The 20906-nt window shown below is 34.9% G+C and overlaps 1 protein-coding gene across 1 annotated transcript; it reads left to right on the plus strand.

Moving 5' to 3' along the window:
• The first annotated feature begins 1651 nt into the window (after window positions 1–1651).
• On the plus strand, window positions 1652–8004 carry LOC131078688 (homeobox-leucine zipper protein HDG2). The gene is made up of 11 exons (XM_058016448.2): window positions 1652–3055; window positions 3160–3353; window positions 3474–3591; window positions 3685–3873; window positions 3972–4433; window positions 4514–4615; window positions 4732–4941; window positions 5097–5271; window positions 5412–5692; window positions 5786–5881; window positions 7103–8004. The coding sequence occupies exons 1-11, from the start codon at window positions 2891–2893 to the stop codon at window positions 7517–7519; spliced, it is 2409 nt and encodes an 802-aa protein (XP_057872431.2). The 5' UTR covers window positions 1652–2890; the 3' UTR covers window positions 7520–8004.
• Window positions 8005–20906: the final 12902 nt, after the last annotated feature.

A 20906-nucleotide genomic window follows, 5' to 3' on the forward strand; every position in this document is an offset into this window, starting at 1 on the left:
ATGAAAACTTGTATCAAGATCCAAACCAAATGAAAAAGTACACCCGACCTGTCAATACATTATTCCATTAAGACATTGCACCAAATAAGACAAACACAAGCCCAAATAAAAAATAACACAAATGTACTAATTTACCACACATATACTTAAATCTATATTATAAATATTCCAATAAAGTAAAGGGGAAACATCTATGCAACACACATGATGCACCTTTGATTGTAATAATTAATTAATTAATTAAAAATCAGGTACAAGGGCTTTTTAATTTTTAATTAATTAATAAACATAGTCAAAGGTGCATCCTAGGGGAAATGTCTATGCAACCGACATTAGACAATTATTTTCCATTTATTAATTAAATTGAAAACCACAAGATAATTATTTTTTTATTTTTAATTTAATTAATAAATGGCAAAAAAATTGTCTAATCATGTAGAATCTATGGGTTGCATAGCCATTCCCCATCCTAGGTGTTGCATACAGATTCTACATGATTAGACAATTTTTTGCCTCTATTAATTAAATTAAAAAGCACAAGATAATTTTTAATTTAATTAATAAAAGGCCAAAAAACTATCTAATCACGTAGAATTTGTGGTCATTACATAGCCATTTCCCATCGAAGGTGTTGCATCAATATTCTACCCGATTAGATAGTTTTTGGATTTTCAATTTAATCAATAAATGACAAAAAACTATCTAATCAAGTAAAATATGTCGGCTACATAGCTATTTCCCAAATTAGGTGATGCATATAGATTCTATGTGATTTAATTATTAAATGGCAAAAAACTCTAAAAAAGTGTCTAATCAAGTAGAATTTGTTAGTTGCATAGTCATTTCCCATCCTAGATATTGCATAGATAAATTGATTAGACAAGTTTTTATAGCTTTTTTGCCATTTATTATTAAACTAGGTAGAATCTATAAGCAACACATAAGATGGGAAATGGCTATGGAGTCCACTCAGATTAGACAAGTTTTTTTTGTCATTTATTAGTTAAATTAAAAATCAAAAAATTAATTATCTTGTGATTTTTAATTTTATTAATAAATAACAAAAACTTATCTAATCATGTAGAATATGTGGACTGCATAGCCATTTCCCATCTTAAGCGTTGCATAAAAATCATACCTGATTTAATTAATAAATAACAAAAAAATCTATAAAAATTGTCTAATCAAATAGAATTTGTGAAAGAAATAGCCATTTCCCATCCTAATGCTCCATAAACATTTTGAAATAAAGATAACTTTGAATTGACAAATATCCGACCATCAAGTTTAGATAACTTTGAATTGGCAAAGATCCGACCATCAAATTTAGTCCACCCCACCCAATAGTTGACCCCTACCTCATTATACTTGTCAAAGCTCAGCTGATTGGCCAGTTGACCCATGATAACAACCTCCAGTCTAGTCCAGTCCAAAGACCCAAAAAAAATGGATATTACTCAATAACTGTAAAATTAGAACTAATAAAGAACGTATTTCTGTTTATAGTAATCTCGCAAAAACTCTCCATTCAGACAGAAGAAGCTAAAGTTGACGGGTAGTAATCCATTGAACAGCGTTCTACCGTCCCGTCAACCGGTGAGTCCACAATTTATTATTTGAATTGGGTGTCTTTCACAGATTGGTTGGATACTCTGAATTGGAAATTTCATCTGCATTGGGTACAGATTTCTAAGAGTTTTGGTTTGTGTTTTAGAGAAGGAAAAAAAAGAGGAGAGAAATGAAAAAAGTAGCAAGTAATTCCAGTCATATGGGGGCATGAATTGGATAGGGTAAGGCTATGGAAACGCGTGTACATACATTCTCCAGCGGGTTCAGCGGAAGTGTGGCCAGAAAAAAGGGTATATCTCAGGGGGCCCGGTCAAAACCTAATGGGATTATGGGCCAAAACGATCCAAACTAGAAATTTGGGGCAGGGTCTTTTGTATTTTTAGAAGGTAATGATTGCTAAAAAAATCCCATAACCAAATCAACGCGAATTCCAACAAACCAAAGATCCACCATGGTCTGTGTGAGAGTGGGGGAATTAAATGGAATGGCAGTAAAACAGTTAATAGATCAAGTCTAAAAATATTGTGAGAGGACCGCGTGTCCGGACGGTTTGGATAACGGCGACACAGGCAGTAAATGTGGGCATTTAACCCCCTCAACTTTGGTAGGTGAAATGGGTGGTCATTTACGAGGAGAGGGCATGGCAGGGCGGGAACGGAAAAGAGGATCCAAAGGGGGGCATTAATGGGGATTGCTGCTTTTTTAGAGGAATGGAGGGTTAGGGTTCGAACCATCATTATATGGGCTTGTGAGGAGAGGGAAAGAAATGAATGAGTTGTTGGCGAAGTTGGTGAGAAGCAATGGCTCTTCTGCAGACTACAGCAGGAAGGCTGATGTCATAGCTTTTGGGTGTTGAATTGTTTATTCTTTCTTTTCTTCAGCACTATTGAATGGATGTGTCCTTTACTTACATACAATCCAAGGTCCAGTTTGTTTTCCTTCTTTCTTGGTTTTACAGCTCTGGTAGGTTAGGTACTTCTTTATTTACCGGTCGGCAGCAGCTTAAAGTATTGTTTTGTCTGCATTTGGGTTGAGAAGGAGAGTGTGCCTGTGGAACACTAGTTTACTATCCTTTTCTGAAGGGCCAGAAGAGAGACAGAGTGAGAAAGTAGTGCCCACGGAGGCCTTCGTTCTCCCTCTTTCTCTTTGTGCTTCTGGAGGAGAGATTGCTGGATGCTTAAATCTTAGATATGGCTTAAGCTTCCCTCAATCTCTCTGGTCATCAATTTGGTCTCTTGGGATTAGAAATATATCAGGAAGATTTCATTAGGAATTGGGTTTTACGTTAAGTAAGAAGTGGTGGGAGTGGATTGAGATAAAAATGTATGGGGACTGTGATGTGCTGGTAGGGAATAACATGGGAGAGTCTTTCATGTCACCGACTAGTCTGCTGGTTGCTCAAAGGTTGATTCCTCAGTTGCCCACAAACTTGCATTTGCAGAACCAAAGGTCGCTCTTTTCCTGTGACGGATTGTCTCTTGCACCGGTAAGTCTCAGTCTCAGTCTCAGTCTGTGTCTTTGACTGTGGTTTTCTGCATTGTGTGAGATATTTTAGGTCTTGATTCGTGAGCTTGTCAATGAATGATTCAGCCCAAGCGAATGAGAGAAGAAAGTCAACTTGCAGAGAGTATGCAATTCAAGAATAGAGAGGAGGAGAATGACAGCAAGTCAGGAAGTGGGCATATGGATGGAGGGTCTGGTGAAGATCAGGATGCTGCAGATCAACAACATCGAAGGAAACGCTATCACCGACACACGGCTAGACAAATCCAGGAGATGGAAGCGTAAGCATGAATTGTTTCTCAATTCTGTAAAAACCCATTATGAATTCCAATGCTTTGCATCTGTAATAACCCATCATGAATTCCAATGCCTTGCATCTGATTCTTCTTTTGTTTACATAGCTTGTTTAAGGAGTGCCCACACCCGGATGACAAACAGAGACAACGGCTCAGCATTGAATTGGGTCTGAAGCCGCGGCAGGTCAAATTTTGGTTTCAGAACCGGCGCACTCAGATGAAGGTTTGATTGATGATTGACCCACCTTATACTACTGCCTCATTTTGTTATAATTCGACTGAACATCATTTAACCTTATGTTTTTGTGGGATGCAGGCACAGCAGGATCGAACAGACAATGCCATTCTACGTGTTGAGAATGAGAGCCTTCGAAATGAAAACCTAACTCTGCGTGAAGCGGTGAAGAATGTTATCTGTCCCAGTTGTGGAGGTCCATCTTTGGTGGGTGAAATGGCTTACAGTGAACACAATTTGCGAATGGAGAACTCCCGTCTAAAGGATGAGGTATGTTTATAACCAGGTCTCAAGGATTTGTTATTCTTAGAAACCAATTGTTTTGGCACTAGACAGATAATGATTTTATGCATGTGTTTTTGGTATAGCTTGATCGAGTCTCGAACATTGCATCACGATATCTAGGAGGAAGAGCGAACCACTCATTGACAACCATGGCGCCGCCGCCACTGATAACATCTTCTCTAGATTTGGGAATGGGGAACTTTGTAAAACAGTCTACTGATATCATGCCAATGACTTCTTTCACTGATGTGGGCATCACTACTGGAGGTGCTTTCATGGATATGGACAAATCCTTGGCAGTGCAGCTAGCTATGAGTAGCACAGATGAATTGATTCAAATGGCACAGATGGATGAGCCACTCTGGTTGAAAACTAATGCCAATGTGGTGAAAGAGGTTTTGAATTTGGACGAGTATGACAGGCTTTTTCCGTGGAGTATGGGGCTGAGCTTCAAGCACAACAATAGCCTTAGGACAGAAGCCACTAGAGATACCTCTGTTGTCTTTCTCAATGCTGGTGCAATTGTTGACCACCTAACAGACGTGGTAAGTATGCATTTATTGAGCTTCTGTCATTTGTATCAGATACAGCTGTTAGCATTGAATTGCAATAACTATGGTTGCAGAATAAATGGATGGACATGTTTGCCTGCATGGTAACTCGGGCCAAAACGGTGCAAGTTTTATCGCACGGGCTACCGGGTCACAGGAATGGCTCGCTTCAATTGGTATCTTGTGTCTGCACTGACAACCTTATATTATAATGCTCTTCAGACGCATCATTACAACGTTGTCATTTACACTTGAGATGCTTGTTTTTCATAACTTTGTACTTGGGTGGCAGATGTACGCGGAGCTGCAGGTTCTTTCACCTCTGGTTTCTACCAGAGAAATTCATTTCCTTAGGTACTGTCAACAGAGGGCAGAAGGCATGTGGGTAGTAGTTGATTTTTCAATGGAAGAGTTGCTCACCACTCCATCACAGTCGCTTATACGCTACCGAAAACGCCCATCAGGCTGCCTAATCCAGGACATGCCCAATGGATATTCAAAGGTCTGTGTTTTTGCTGCTAATACTTTTTTCTTAAGTAGTCAGATTATTGATTGTATAACGTGCAGGTGACAAATGGGTATTCAAAAGTCTATGTTTTTGCTGCTACTTATAAATTTCTTCTCAAGAAGTTAGATGATTGATTGTATAACGTTCAGGTGACTTGGGTGGAACATGTGGAGGCAGAAGATGCTGCAGTCCATAAAATGTATCAGCAGCTGGTGAACAGTGGAATGGCCCTGGGTGCTTACCGTTGGTTGGCTACATTGCAAAGACAATGCGAGCGTCTTGCCAGCTTCAATGCCGAAAAAGTATCTCCAAAAGACATTGGAGGTGTGTGTGCAAGCAACTATTGTTCGGATAATTCCAAGATTTGATTTTTAAACAGACTAATAAGTTGCAACTATTGTTTGGAGAGTTCCAAGATTTGGTTTTTAAACAGACCCATGAGTTGCAGGTTTGGGTTTTGACAGGCATAGGTTCTCCAGAAGGAAAACGAAGCATGATGAGATTGTCACTGAGGATGATCAACAGTTTCTGCTCAAATGTGAGTGCATCCACAAGTAATTCTTGGACGACTCTGTCTGGATCCAATGGCAGCAACGGTGATGACTGTGTTCGAATTACAACAAGAAAAAATACCGAACCGGGACAACCCACTGGTGTTGTTATCTGTGCTGCAACTTCATTCTGGCTTCCTGTTCCTCCCCACCGAGTATTCGACTTTCTCAGGGATGAGAAAACCAGATCACAGGTAAGTATTAAATGCCTTCGAGATAATACATTGCCTTTTGATCATGTTATTTTTGTTTTCTCTACTGAACTCGGATTTCTTGTAATGGCTAAGTGGGATACTTTGTCCACCGGAAACCTGGTGCAAGAAGTAGCACACATTGCAAATGGGTCGCATCCTGGAAATTGTATATCTCTTCTGCGTTTAAATGTAAGTCTCAAAACTTCTATTTCAATTTATCGTAGTGATTTTTTTTATTAATGTTGGTGTGTAGTTACGATTTCAAACGATTCTCAAGATCTAGTGACTAAGAAAATCAAATCCAAAAGCTATATTTAGGGGTCGTCAGGTTCAAACCGTCAGCCAGCATTTAATATTTACCATCTGCCCCTCTACTCGCCTTTATTCTTCATAATCAGCCCAAGAAATGTTTGAACGCCAGAAGCGGATAATTATTGTTTTCAGATGCTACTGCATCTCAGCTGGGGTCTGTAGAATACGTTAAAGTGCTTCGAAGAGGAAAATTATATATATAATCATTAAGCATTATGCAGAAATCACCTAGTGTTTTTTTATTGCCATGTTCTAAAAGCTTCAGGTACCAATGTGGTAGGGAATCACATTAGTTTAGTGAAGATCTGATTCATCTGCTGTTTCATTTCTGTATTGGATGAGCTATAATTTATTTATTGTTAAGAATTCTTTGAGGTTTCAAATTGCTAGGTTCAAATTGTTATCATCTTGATAGAGATGTATTTAAGATGTTTTTAATTAATTTGTTTGTGTAGAGTAAGTTTTAGAGAAATGTATTTAAAATATCTATATTAATTGGGTAATGTTACAGCAAGTATATTAGTATATAATCTTGATGATGGAGGTTTCAGATTAATATCTTTAGACATATTTCAATAAATGTATTTAAGATATTTTAAATATTCAATTAATGTTACAATGGTTTATTTTTATATAATCTTGATGGTGGAGGCTTCAAAGTGATATCTCTCAATGTTTTAGATAATGTATTTATGATATTTTTATTTGTTGGTTAATGTACTGTAAGTCAATTCATATATAATCTTAATTTTGACAATAGAGACTTTAAAGTGATATCTCTTTGCAAATTTTAGATAAATGTATTTAAGATTCCTTGTATTACTTATACTAGTTGGTTAATGTTACACCAAGTGCATTCTTATATAATCTTGACGATGAAGGCTTCAAATTGATATATCTCTACGTTTTTAAGATAGATGTATTTAAGAATCTACACTAGTTATTAATGTCAACCAGTTTATTTTTATATAATCCTGATGATAGATCATATAGAATGTTCTGAAACTTAAAACAGTTATATCCAGGAAAGTTGATTAAGAAGTTTGATCTTGTTGCAACTTCTGTTAACTTCTTTTTTTTCTTTCAAAATCTTCGTAGGCGTGCTCCACTAGCCAGAATGTAGAGTTGATACTCCAGGAGAGCTGCACAGATGCGTCGGGGTCAGTCATAGTTTACGCACCAGTAGATGTGCCATCACTGAATACAGCAATGAGTGGGGAAGATCCTTCATACATACCCCTCCTTCCCTGTGGATTTGCCATACTGCCAGATAGTCCAGGAAGCAATAGATCACTAGTTCCACTAACTTCATTTCATGAAGTAACAGGCACAGCCAGCAGCAATGGATTGGACAGCCCTCGGACAGGAGGATCGTTGATTACTGCAGCTTTTCAAATGATTGGTAGCAATTTGTCTGCAGCTAAAGTTAACTTGGAATCTGTGTCAACCATAAACAATATCATATGCACCACAGTGCAACAAATCAAAGCTGCATTGCACTGTCCAGATATTTGAATGCAAGCAAACCAACCGGAAGCAAATGAAGAATTGTGATATCCATCTTATCTTGACGTTGTCTTAGCAGAAACAAACAATATGAGATCCTCTTTCTAACTGTAATAAAAGGATCTGAGTATTGTTTGCAGTAGATATTAGGTTTTAATGTTAGTTTTTTAAAGGAGCCACGAGGAAGTCAAGAGCGCACCATAGATGCTTCCTTGCTATGTGGTAAAGCGAATTGATCATGCTTTCATGTGTGTGTGTGTGTGCAAACATACAATTTGAACGTGCATGAGCTTCACCACTCAGCAAGGGTAGTGGTTCGGGAATTGACTTCTGTTGAGGTGATCAGATGTATGTATTGTTTCAGCGTTTTTTGCAGCACATTTCTTTTGTGCTATGTAGAACGACTGTCGTTTGTTCGACCATCTATCTGGGTTCTGTAGATGACAGATTTGGTGTTTCATGAACTTTAATGCGGATTCAAAGTATTTGAAGAAGATGGTTTTCTATGTGTTGGAAAAAGAAATGCTTTTATTATATCTGCGATTTACTGACTGTTTGAAAGGTGATAAATTATTGATACCTCGAAGTCTCTTGTGATTTAAGCTTTTGGTCAATCATTATCGACTGCTTTTGAGGCCCATCATTGTAGGGAAAGTTATTGAGTTATTTTTTTTATTTTCTTGCTTTTAAGATAGATTTGCTGTAGCAGAAATGACCCTAGTATCTTTTAAAGCTTTTTGACTGACCTTTTTGATCGTTGTCAGATTGGATTGATGGGATGCTTCAGTCATGGTGACGATTGTAAAATGTATAATCATGCATTTTTCTTTTTTTTTTTGGGTCTGTTTTGATTAGTAATATTTAAGCATGACATGTTTCTAATTGAGAGTGAGTATATATTGTCAACTCTATGGAGTTGGAGGATTGTTCTATTTCATTCAATTTTCTTTTTAGATTGTAGATAATTTACTGAAAATGTCCATTTTTTTAATGTTCAAAATTAAAATTCAGTGTGGGGTTGATGTTAATTTCATTTTTGTTCAGTGTATGTATGGGGTTGATTTTAATTGCATATTTGTTTAGTGCATGTGGGGTTGATTTTTAATTGCATTTTTTTTTGTTAAGTGTAGTGTATGTATGAAGAGGTATTTAAAGATGTTTTGGGTTTATTTTAATTAGAGTAGTATGTTTATGCATGAAATGTTTGTAATTGAGTGGGCATCTCATCCTAACCTTATCTCGTCTATGTCCTACTCTTTTAAGAATTGTTTTGTTCCTTTTTTTCCTTTGCAAAAGTGATATAGATTACTCAAAATGTTCCAGTTTTAATGTTTAAAATTTGAATTCTAGTTTAAGATCAATCTTAATTGCATTTTTATATAGTGTTTGAAAGTGGAAAACATTTTGATTCCCTTTGTATTTAAAGATGTATTAAATTTAATTATTTAATGTTTGATTCTATTAATGTATCTAGCTTTATCATTATTGTTTTTATGCACTATGAGGAACCTTTGATTAGAGTATATGCACTATACAAGCATTTATTGATCAACAATTTCCATTAGTTTTATTTAAGGCAATGCAATGTATGGTTTGTGTAAGGGATTCTATTATCCTTGATACAAGTTAATAAGGAACATTGGATCAAATTAAGATCATCAAAGGAAAATAATGTTAAAAATTTGGATTCTAATTTGGGATTTACATTTTTGTTTGGTGTGATACTGGGGAACATTTGGATTCTCTTTGTATTTAAAGGTGTTGTCTTAAATTTATTTTATTATTTAATGCTTGATTTAATACTGTATCCTAGCTTTATCATTATTATTTGCATGCACTATCAAGAACATTTAATGAGAACATATGCACTATATAAGCATTTATTGATCAATAATTTTCATAAGTTTTATCCAAGTCAATACAATGTATGCTATGGTTTGTATATGGGATCTAATTATTCTTGATACAAGTAAATCAGATCAAATTGAGAACATTAGGAATAATTAAATCAGAAGAATTAATTGAGGTTAAGTTAGTATGTCATATTAGATTCAAGGATTAAATCTATAATTGTGGAAGTACTTTAAAAGAAGCAAGAGTGATGCATATAATTTGTTGGTTCCAAAGCTTTAAAAAAAAAGTATAATTGATATTTTTTCATTATGGTGAATCCAATTAAATATTTTTAAATGATTTATAAAGAGAAAGTATATTTTGGTACATTGTATTTATTAGAAAGGAAAAGAATTATGATGTTTTTCAATTAAATAATGTTCATATCAAGTATCACATTTAGCATAATTAAGAGCACCAAAATTATGATTGCATTTAATAAAAAGAAAAGAAGTTATGATGTTTATCGCATAGTGAGAATTATTGAGGATAACCAAGACAATCAAGATTACGATGATGCTTATGGCTTAACAATATCTCTCCCTTATGATAGTGTTAATTAATAATATACTTATGTGAAACCTTCTTAACTCCTATGGCTCTCGCTTTGGATTCAACTCTCATCTCATTCGACTTGCAACACCACTCTACATTTGCTTTGACTCTTGAAGACACTCCTCTGTAGTAGCTTAATGTTGTATTGCAATAGACCTCTGTTGTTCTGCAACAACCGACTATTACCTCGCAGTTGCACTCCCTTGATGATACCCAAGCGAGGGCCTTACTGCATTGTCATTCTCTTGATGGTCCCAATGGCAATATTGCTCGGACTGTTGTTTGTCGCAGGCGAGAGGGGAAATCTTCCTTGCCCCCCCCATACAGGCCTCCTAGCTCGGGTGTCCCTACCCCTTCTTGAGTTGGGTCTGGGTGGTTGTTGTATTGTAAGGTTTTTGTTGTTGTAAAAGTTTTTGATATTTTTTGACTATGTAAAGGGTCGGTGCCCTAGTTAACGTTGCTTTTTTAATAAAAAACAAATAGCTACTAATTTAAATAAGCACATTAATGGGTACGAAAATAACACTTTTGGACAACTTTTCCCTTGATAATAGAGCTGGTTTTGGTGAAGATTCAAAGCACAATTGATATAATAGGACATGATGAGAAGATTGAAATGTAAAATTATCTTCTTGTTTTGAAATATGAAGTTTATATTAATGCCTAGATGATACAATTTGAATTTAGTATATGATTTGTAAAAGTGGGGGTTTCCACTTCAATGGACGCAAAAACATGCGTATGTTCAAAATTACCTAAGACTAATAGATGCAAGTATTTTTAAAAATGTTTAGTGTTGATGTTTGGTATGGATGTTTTAATTTTTTTTTAATTTAATATTAAATAAGATAAAAGTAAAAAAATTAAACCCTTCATTTATGACCACCTTAACAAGGAATTACTATAACTATATAATTATTTCTGAATAGAAAATGATGTCTAGTTTGGGCTCATATAGTTTACTTTTAGAATATATTTGATAATAAAATTATTAAAAATAAAAAAAACATTTTCAAATTTGTGAGAAATTTTGGTTGATAAAAGACACAATTAGAAAAAAAAAAGAAGTTTAAAGGCTTAGATATTTGGAAACTAGAAATTCTCCTCTATAAGCCTTGTTAATTTCACTATGAATTTGTAATATAAATTCATTAGTCACACAACATAAATAGAGTTTGTTAATGTCTTCCATTATAAACTTGTATTTACAAAAACCAAAACAAATATGGTAGGAATTTCACATAAAAAAATGCATCTAAAACCAAATATTTGTTTAGGCTCTAGTCCAATAGAATATATAGTCTAAGTTGATTAGATGACCAATTTTGGTAAAAAAAATAAAAATAAAAAAAAATTGGCACCCAAGAGTTGGCTCTAATTTCACCCTCATCTTTTTGCACACACTCCATTGAGTGCTCCTTGTGACATACACATTCTTCATAATATTATAAATCTTATGGCTTCTTTTGATGGTGTAGGGTCTCATCATTTTCTAATACCTCTTCTTCTCTATATGCACCAAAATGGGTACATTGTACACCAAAGAGGGCATATGTGACTTTTTGGGGTTGTGCTAGAGCAACAAGGTTTTTACATCTCAAAATCAAGCCCCAAATGATACACATTAGAAATTCCAATAAAATCTTGCGTTGAAAAAAAAGCTTACTTGGCTACAATGGACTAAATGAATGCATTTGGTTAGTGGTTTAAATCATTATTGCTATGTTGCTTGTGTTGTTAGTAGAATGTTGAGAGTTGTTTTGCTATAGTTTGATTATTTGATTATTTGACAAGTTTTGATGTTTGCAATGCTTCTTAATGCTAGTTTGTTTTTCTTGTTGCATGAAATAGCTCATTTACGTGTTCTTGAGGTGTTTGTAATGCTTAAGAAATGTTTTATAATACATGAAACACTGTCTTAATGTATTTATATAAGCAAATGTGTAAAAATTTTGTAGGGGTGGAGCATATGAAGCTTATCTAAGGCTACAAGTTGCTAGGAGAACAATAATCAAGCTTATATAAGGTTGGAAATGTGTAATGTGTTGAAGGTTGGATATTTTAAGATTGCTACAATGTGAAACGATGAGGTAAAAGTATGCAAATGGATGCAATGGTGATGAGGTAGAAAATAACAAGTTTGTTTAAGACCTTAGAAGGTCTATTATATTGTAGGTAGGCCTAAGTATATTGATGCTTTGAAAGACAATAATAATTTCCAAAAAGAGGCCGATTTATTTGATTGTTGATTTGTTTGGTGTATATATTTGCAATTTGCAAATGATTGTTTGAGTTTAGTTTTTTGGTCTTTGTTTTGGATGTTCATGTATTTGTATAGATGTAATAAAAGTGCTAGTTGTTTGTTTGAAAATGAGTTATACAAAGGAAGTAAACATTTATACAAGACAATTAAACTAATTTAAGAAAGCTAATATATTCTATATCTTATATTGTAATTAATTTAAAAGTTAACATAAATTTTTTGATACTAATTAATGAAAAAATTATTACTAATTAATGTTGACAAACTAAGTATAAAAATAAGAACAAACCTTGACATTTTGGTTGAATATTAAGATGAAGGAAATATGGTTCAAATCTCAATGATAATGTAGATTTTGTTGTCCTTATAATGAAAAATCATCTATGTAGTTAAATTGTGACGAGTTGATATGAATGATTTTCAGAATAAGGAGAAATAGGGTAAAACAATGCTAAGAAGATAAAATATTGTTGTGTAACAAGAGGTTGGAATGAAAGGTGACGTAGAGAATGGGTTACAAAATGATTGTAACTAATTAGTGAAATATGCTTACAAAAATGTGTTGCAATGGGTTGATAAACAATATGAACTAGTTTCTTCAGATGAGAGGTAGTGTATTAGCTAACTCTTGTGAATAAAGAGTGACCTACAAGATTTTCCAAGACTAGAGAGCCTCCAAATTGGTTGCAAAGCCTAATTGTGTTAAAAATAGGCGTGTTAAGACAATCAATACATGCTCAAAGAAGGGAAAATGAAATGGCTAACTGAGAAAATTTATGTTTGTGATGCTTAAATTTCTCTTTTAATTAAATCAAACAAAATCATTGTAGCGATTGAGATGTGGTAGTTGTGAAACAAATGTGATGGATCATAAACGCTATTTATAAAAAGAGGTAGTTTTGTCTTGGTCAAAAAAGGAGGTAAAAAATCATAGAGAAATGAAATGATTACAAATTTATTTTTCTCAAGGCCTTGCCTCAAACCTTTCCCAAATCGATTTAGGGTAAATGATGGTATGCAAATAAAAAAATAATTAGGATAAATGATGCTATGTGCAACTAACATTGATAAACAAATTTAGAAGAAATAAGGTAAAAAATGAAGCATGCTAAGGGGAACCTAAGGGACCAATCAATGTCTTCGGACATGTAGTGTCATGGTTAAAACACTTCGATGGTGAAGCGACTACCAAGGTTCAAACCCCTGCTGGGCCGTTGTGTTCGCAGGCCTTGTGTCTTCGTTGGGACGTTGTGCTCGCGGGTTTGAACAAGTGAAGTGTGGGGATGAGGTCCCCCGGTTATGGCCTCACCGGTTCATAGCTTCGGGTCAAAAGCGTTTCATGTGGAGCCGGAGGTCGTGTCATGCCAGTGTCGCCAGTCATGTTAAAAAGTTTACCAGTCATTATTTTATTAAAAAAAAGAAAAAAAGGGACCAATCGATGGGATATGTTCTAGGAGTCAAGATCAACTTCAACTTTCATACACCATAATGTTTAAGGATGAGTATTTAATCATCTTTGGATGCAAATTTGTTAACAAAATTAGTGATATGAAAAAATGAATACTTAAACTCTCATCCAAGCATTATCATTTCTATGGCCTTTAACTCCTAATGTGATTTTGTCTTCTTTCATTCCTACCTATTATGTCATAACGAATTCACCCCACTACTATTCTAACCACCTCTCATCTTTGCACATCTACTCATACCCATGGACCCAGTAAAACCACCCTTTATGCTTATAACACTCCATATCCAATGAACTTCTTATGTTATAGTGTGGCTACTCCTTTAATTACCATGTCATACCTCTTATCACTCATCCTCTTTAATACACTTATCCATTATTTCTCATACTCACACCACAACTATTCCTACTTCTACATTACATACAATTTTAAATAAATCTAGACAATTCAACGAGAAATTGAATGATATACATACTAACCATGAGTATAATATATAATTCTCCATAACCCATACCTCTCACCTTTGAAGTTGTTACATATCTTTATCCATGACACTTGTAGCAGCTAGATTTTAATTATATCATGAAAAAGGAGACACTAATGCCTATTTACAAACTTTCAATGTTTCATGCCTATATCCCACATACAAAGATAAGGTTTTATCTAACTTATTTCCATGAACCTTAAGGGATTACACCATTCAAGACTTCTATTCTTTAACTCCTAGTTCTATCCACTCCTTTTATTCAAGTTAGCCACTACTCTTGCAACATTAGTGTGCCAATATGGGCTTGAAAATAACTGACTAATTTGATCAAATGTACCTAAAACACATAATGAGCCTATTAATGAACACACCATTCACTTCCAATATTTACATGGTAAAATGAAGCATCAGTTAGAGGACACTGAACTACAATCTATTTTCCTTGTAAAATCCATTTTTCCCAACCAAGATAGCATTTACTTGAATAGTTTTTCTTCCTTGATTATGGATTTGTTAGCACATGTACAAAATACATTCAAATTTACGATGAAGAATTGTGACATCCTTCTTGACGTTGTTTAAGTAGAAACAAACAATATGAGATCCTCTTTCCAACTGTAATAAAAAGGATTTGGGTATTGCTTACAGTAGATATTAGGTTTAAATGTAGTTCTTTTAGGAGCTACGGGGAATTCAAGAGCGTGTGTGTGTGCAAACACACACTTTGAATTGAATTCCATTGAGGTGATCAGATGTATTGTTTCAGCGATTTTGTGCAGCTCATTTCTTTTGTGCTATGTAGAATGACTGTCAATTGGTCGACTATCTATCTGGGTTCTGTAGATTACAGATTTGGATTTGGTGCTTCATGAACTTTCATGTGGATTCAAAGTATTTGAAGATGATTGATGGTTTTCTATGTATTGGAAAATAAATGCTTTATTTATAATGTCTGGGATTTACTGTTTGAGAGATAGAGGAGAACTTATTGATATCTCCAAGTCTCTTGTGATTTAGTTTACTCTTCATTATCGACTGCTTTTGAGGCCAATCATTCTAGGGAAAGTTTTTAGGTCATTTTGTTTCTTTTTCTTGCTTTAAGATAGATCTGCGGTTCTACAGTGACCTTAGATTACTTTGCACAAATAGTAAATCCCAAATAGTGAGATCGGTAACAAATAGGAAGGTCTAAACCTCTTGGGGGCACATGAGTGGATGGAAAACCATGTCTAAGACCTGTCCTATCCTTGCTATGACCTAAGAAGGTGTAGGACAAGCCAAACCCTTATTAGCCTAAATAAGGGTTCTTTTGAATCTCATGAGTAGGTGAGACCTTAGGAGAAGTATTACAAGTTGTTGGTAGGTGGATTGGGCAAGGTCAGGGGATTCCACAAGCAAGGGAAGTCCTAGAGACCCTAGGGTGTGGTTAGAACACCTGGTGATCCAAGGAAGGGATCAAAGAGCATAGACTAGGCTAGTCTATCCCATACCCATTCCCATCAGAATGCATGCTTTAATTAGAGTTGAAAACAACACTAAAGAATAGAGTTAGTTTATTGTAAATATTCCAATCACTTTTGATATAATATGGACATGGTGTGAAGATATGAAATGTAGAGTTTTGCTTTTTTGTTTTGAAACATGTAATTTATCTAGATGGTATGTAAGTTGATTTAGTAAATGATATATAAAACTGGGAGCTTTCACTGTAATGGATGTAAAAGAATGTGCATCCTACACATGACCTAAGACAAATAAATATATAAGTATTTTTTAAATTCTTTTTATTAATAAATACAATTAATCTTAGGGGTTGGAATGGATGTTTTTTTTAATCAATTATCATATAAGAGTAAAGTAGAAAAGTTGAACCCTTTTGTAATGTGGGTAAATAAGATTCACTATTCTAGTTATGTAAATTAGGAATAAAACTCATTTACCTCAACAATACATTCAAGAATAATCAATAAACCCAACTTCAGACCTATTGGGTGAGCTGGGCACTATGATTTTATTATTCTTTATGCTTAATGATTGGAATTGATAAAAGAATGTGAGAAATAGGGCTAATGATGCAAAATTGAAAATAATTAGCATAAACAGTAAGCCACAAAACTTATATGAAGACTGTGAGTACAACTATGGAAATAGAATATAGAAAGAAACTCCTGTCTACAATTTGAGCTAAAAAATGTCGGACTTTGTTAATAGGTGGACCATAGTACTGAATGTGTCTGATGTAGATATTGAAAAAAGATTTGAGATCAAGATATCACTCATAATATCTCAAAAAAGTGTTAGACATTATGCAATGATTGGACCTATCTAGGGTTTCCTGCTTCTTCTAAGTTTGAATCTCTTTATCTCAATATACAGTTTCTAAATCTATAATTCTTCTCTGCTAAAATTGTAATTTACACACACAAGAGACGAAAAATGGTGTTGGGTTCATATGGGTTTGCCTCAACCAAACCCTTAGTTTGGAATAAACCCTATAATGACTAATAGATAGAAAAGAGAGCTTACCTTTGCAGGGTAAATGCTAAAACCTTAAGTAAAATGTTGAATTCAGAATATTATACCTCAAGATTGATGTTGTTGATGATGAAATGCACAAATTTTGATGCAATAACATAACATGAAAAGACAAGATTAATCATGAAAAACCACTTGTAGGAACATTGCTACAACTTGCTACTCCATAATGCTCAAATCTAAAGAAATTCACTCATATTACTTGTTGTAGGAGTTGATTGGAATGTGGATGGATAATAGTGGGATGAAAATGAATTAGGAAATATTCTCTTATATAGGGTTCTCAAGGTATTTCATAAATTAGGCCAACCTCCAATGATCATATTAAAATATCAAGATCAAGAATAAACTTATGGGAATAGGTACACTGGCATATTTAAATTTGGGCCCAATATGAGGGTAATATAGTGTCTAGTGCCCTAGTCCACCTAGAAGGATGTGAAACAAAGGTAGCATTACTGTATACAGACTCACAATAGAGAATCAAATGACCATATCATCATATGACATTAGTTTTGCAGTTCAAGAAAAGAAATAGGCTTGGAAAAGAGATAGGAGGAAACACACTAAGGAAATGGCCCAAAAAAGAGTATAAAATTGTAAGGGGTTACAATTTATGACACTAGACTTTCATATATGGCCACCTTAACAAGGAACTAGTATAACTATAAAATTATTATTTTTAAATATGAAGAAAATAATGTCTAGTCTGGGTTCATATAGTTAATTTTTAAGATATAAGATCATAAAAATTGTTAAAAATAAGAACATATACCTTTTCAAGTTTGTGAGATAGTTGATAAATGATTAGAAAATAAGTATAATGTTTAACAAGTTTAATATTCAAAAACTATAAATCTGTTAGGATTCCCAAAGATACTGAGAGGGGGTGGGTGAATCAGTATCTTGCTGGTTAACAAATTTTATGACCTTATTAAATAAATTGCATTCCAAAACAGTGTGCTGGTAAACAAGAATTAATGCAGTAAATATGAACAATAAGCACAACATAGAAAGCACACCATAACACAAGATTTTTAACGAGGAAACCCAGTGTGGGAAAAACCTCGGTGGGATTTGTGACCATAATATTCACTCACTGGCCAATGAATGGATATTATTTACAATAGGGGTTTGCACATGCAGGCACATGTAGGAAGGCCAACTGCCTAAAGCTCACTGCTTAATTACAAAAAGGAAGTCTCAATGACTTGCAAAATGGATTATGCAAATCCAATATAATGTATTGCTTTAGTTCAGCATCTGCTATGCCAGGTTCAGTACCGGTTTAAGCTCATACAATAACCATAAACCTTACTCCAGAATCTACCTTAATATTCACATATTACTTCTGCAATAATCTAACCATGTCTGCATCTTAAATGATCTACAAGATCTCATACTTATATATGAGTCTTATTACAATATGCCTTGTCGGCTTACAAAAAGATATTACAATTAAATACAAAATACAATATTCAAAATCCTGTCGGCTGGGGTGCCGGTAATCATCTTTGCTGCTGCCGGTAACCTATCTGTCGGTGTAGAGTCTGCCGGTACCGGTGCCATAGGATTGCAAAGTTGCCATCAATGACACTACCTTCAATCACCTACAATTTCTCATTGGAGTGTGCAATGCCAACAATCTCCCCCTTTGGCATTGATGGCAACACCCATGAGAAAAATTCAAAAATATATCCAAAAATCATACGAAAAACTGTGCCAAAACTATGTGCTCCCCCTCAGCAGATGATCTCTTCTATCCACCATTTTTCTCATCTCTACTACTCCCCCTTTGGCATCAATGGCAAAGGTTGTCAAAATGTCAATTGAGTGTAGTTATCAGCTAGAACCCTATAACCGGTTGGTTACAATTTGAAATATGTCTGCTAATACAAAATTTAGGCTCTTAGTGAATCTGTCACTGTCCTTGAATGCTGCCTCTTTCCTTTGAATTGTATTGGTGAGGATGTGCATTTTCTCTTTTGGTGTCTTCAGTCCTTGAACAAGTGCCTCTGATATCTCTTTTCTCAAAGAGATGAGGTTTTTAAGTTTAGGACCAAGTCTACATTTAAGCTCTTTTGCCTTGTATTGTATTCTTTCCTTTTTCTTTTCCAAATTTTTAAGTTTTTCTTCAAAACCTGCTATCTCCAGCTCTATAACTGATATGGGTTCTGATGAACCGATGAGATTGTTAGCTATATCATTTATTTCTATCTGTACTTTGCTGATCTCCTTGTCTATATCCACTGTCAAAATAGTTGTCTTACATGTGTCTCTGTACAACTCCTTAAATTCCATTATTGTTTTGCTTAGTGCCGGTAGGAGGGTGTCAATGTGTTCTGTGCACTTCTTTATTGTCTCATCAAAGAATTTCTCTTTTTCTTTATTCATTTTCTCTCTAAATGTCTCCTCATTTATCTGTTCAACTGTCAATATGTTACCAGTGATATATTTAGACAATGTGTCTAATTGACTTAAAGAATCTTTATTTTCCACAATGCACTTGGGTGCAATCAATTTTAGAATAGGTATGGTATCATCAATAGCCTTATAAGCTAGTGCATTACACTCTGTGAGTTTCTTAATTGAATCCAATAATACCTCTGTTACATTAGTTAGTCTGAATTCTGTCATGGAAGAACCAGATGATTGTCCAACTACCTTAACAATCTACATTTCGCCAGTGTGAGTAACCTCTTTGCTTATATTGACCTTTGATGGGTCAGTTTGTGTCTACATTTCAACTAGCAAAGGCTTGGGTTTCTCAGCTGTTACCGGTGGCACTGTCTCAGTATGAACCTGTACTTCAACCTTTTTCTCTTCCTATTTTTTAGTGTGTACCTCAGTTTGTTTCTCTGTGCCCTCTTTGGTGGTTTCTCTGATGTTGTCTTAGTATTCACTACCGGTTTCTCAGTATGTACTGAACTATCCACTGTCGATATCTCAATTGGTTTCTCTGTGTTATCAGTCGGTTTTTCTAACTCAGTGGGTTTATCAATGTGTGTACCAGTGGTATCAGTCACCATTCCATAAGCCAGGGGATCAACTGATTGTTCAGTTTGTGTCTCAACCCCAATTTCAACATTTTCAACTGTATGCTCTACATGTGTTCCCACTGCAATATTCTTAGTCAGTGGCTCAGTAGCCACATCCTTCTTTTCACCAGTGGTTTCCTTATCAGCCACAATATTTACCTCTTGTGTATCAATATTCATAGTATATAAAACTTCTGAATCAGGATTGGTGTCCTCATGTGTTGATTCCAACTCAACATTATCAGTAGCCGGTGGTGTATCAACAGTCTCAACCGGTGGAGTATCACAAGGAGGTGGGGGCAAGTTGTCTGTCACTTTTATGTTGGGAGGTCCACCTACCTTGCCTTTACCTTTGTCCTTTTCCTTTTGGTAAACTCTAAAAATTTTGGGTCGTTTGAGCTCTTCTTGTTTCTCTTTCTCCACAAAGAAGATATCCCATTTATCCATTGTCTCTTCAGCGATTTCATTCACTCTTCCAGCCATTAAACCTACATGTCGGTGACCACTTGAAAATATTGTCCTGTTTGCCTCCCTTATCAATTCATCAATTTCTTCAACTGATATAAGTGGGTGAACTGCAAGCAGTTTTTCTATCTTTATCTTCTTATCCAATTCCATAATAGCTAGTCTTTTTGCATCAAGTCTCCTATACAAGTCACTCGGTAAATCATCTACAACATCTATCAAAAATTTCTTGTAAATGTCTAAGTGTAGAATGATACTGTTTTCTATGCTTTCCTTTTCTTCATTAGTAAAAGTATCATACAATTTGTTGACATTAGACAAGTTTCCTTCATTTGTTATTTCATTTAAAAGATTGTCTAAAGGAGGAATAACTTGTTTTTCCTTCTTCCTTGGTGTCATTTTCTTTACTGGGGGCCTTACTGCCCGTTGTTTCCTTCTTGTTCTCTTTGGTGTAGGAGAGGGTGCCGGTGAGGGTTTTCTTTTCCTTTCTACTCTCATAAATTCAGCTGGGATTTCACTGTCAGATGAAGTTCCAACTGGTGAGAGGTGAGCTTCTGGTTGTAACCCTTCCAAGTCACTTTCCTTAATACCAGTGATATTCAATATGTTTTCCTTGATCTCTTTGGCCTATTTTGTTGCTTTTCTGATAGTTTGCTCTCTTTTCTTCCTTCGTTTTAGTGTTTGCACTTTG

Source organism: Cryptomeria japonica, chromosome 2, assembly GCF_030272615.1.
Source record: "Cryptomeria japonica chromosome 2, Sugi_1.0, whole genome shotgun sequence".
Taxonomy (NCBI): Eukaryota; Viridiplantae; Streptophyta; class Pinopsida; order Cupressales; family Cupressaceae; genus Cryptomeria; species Cryptomeria japonica.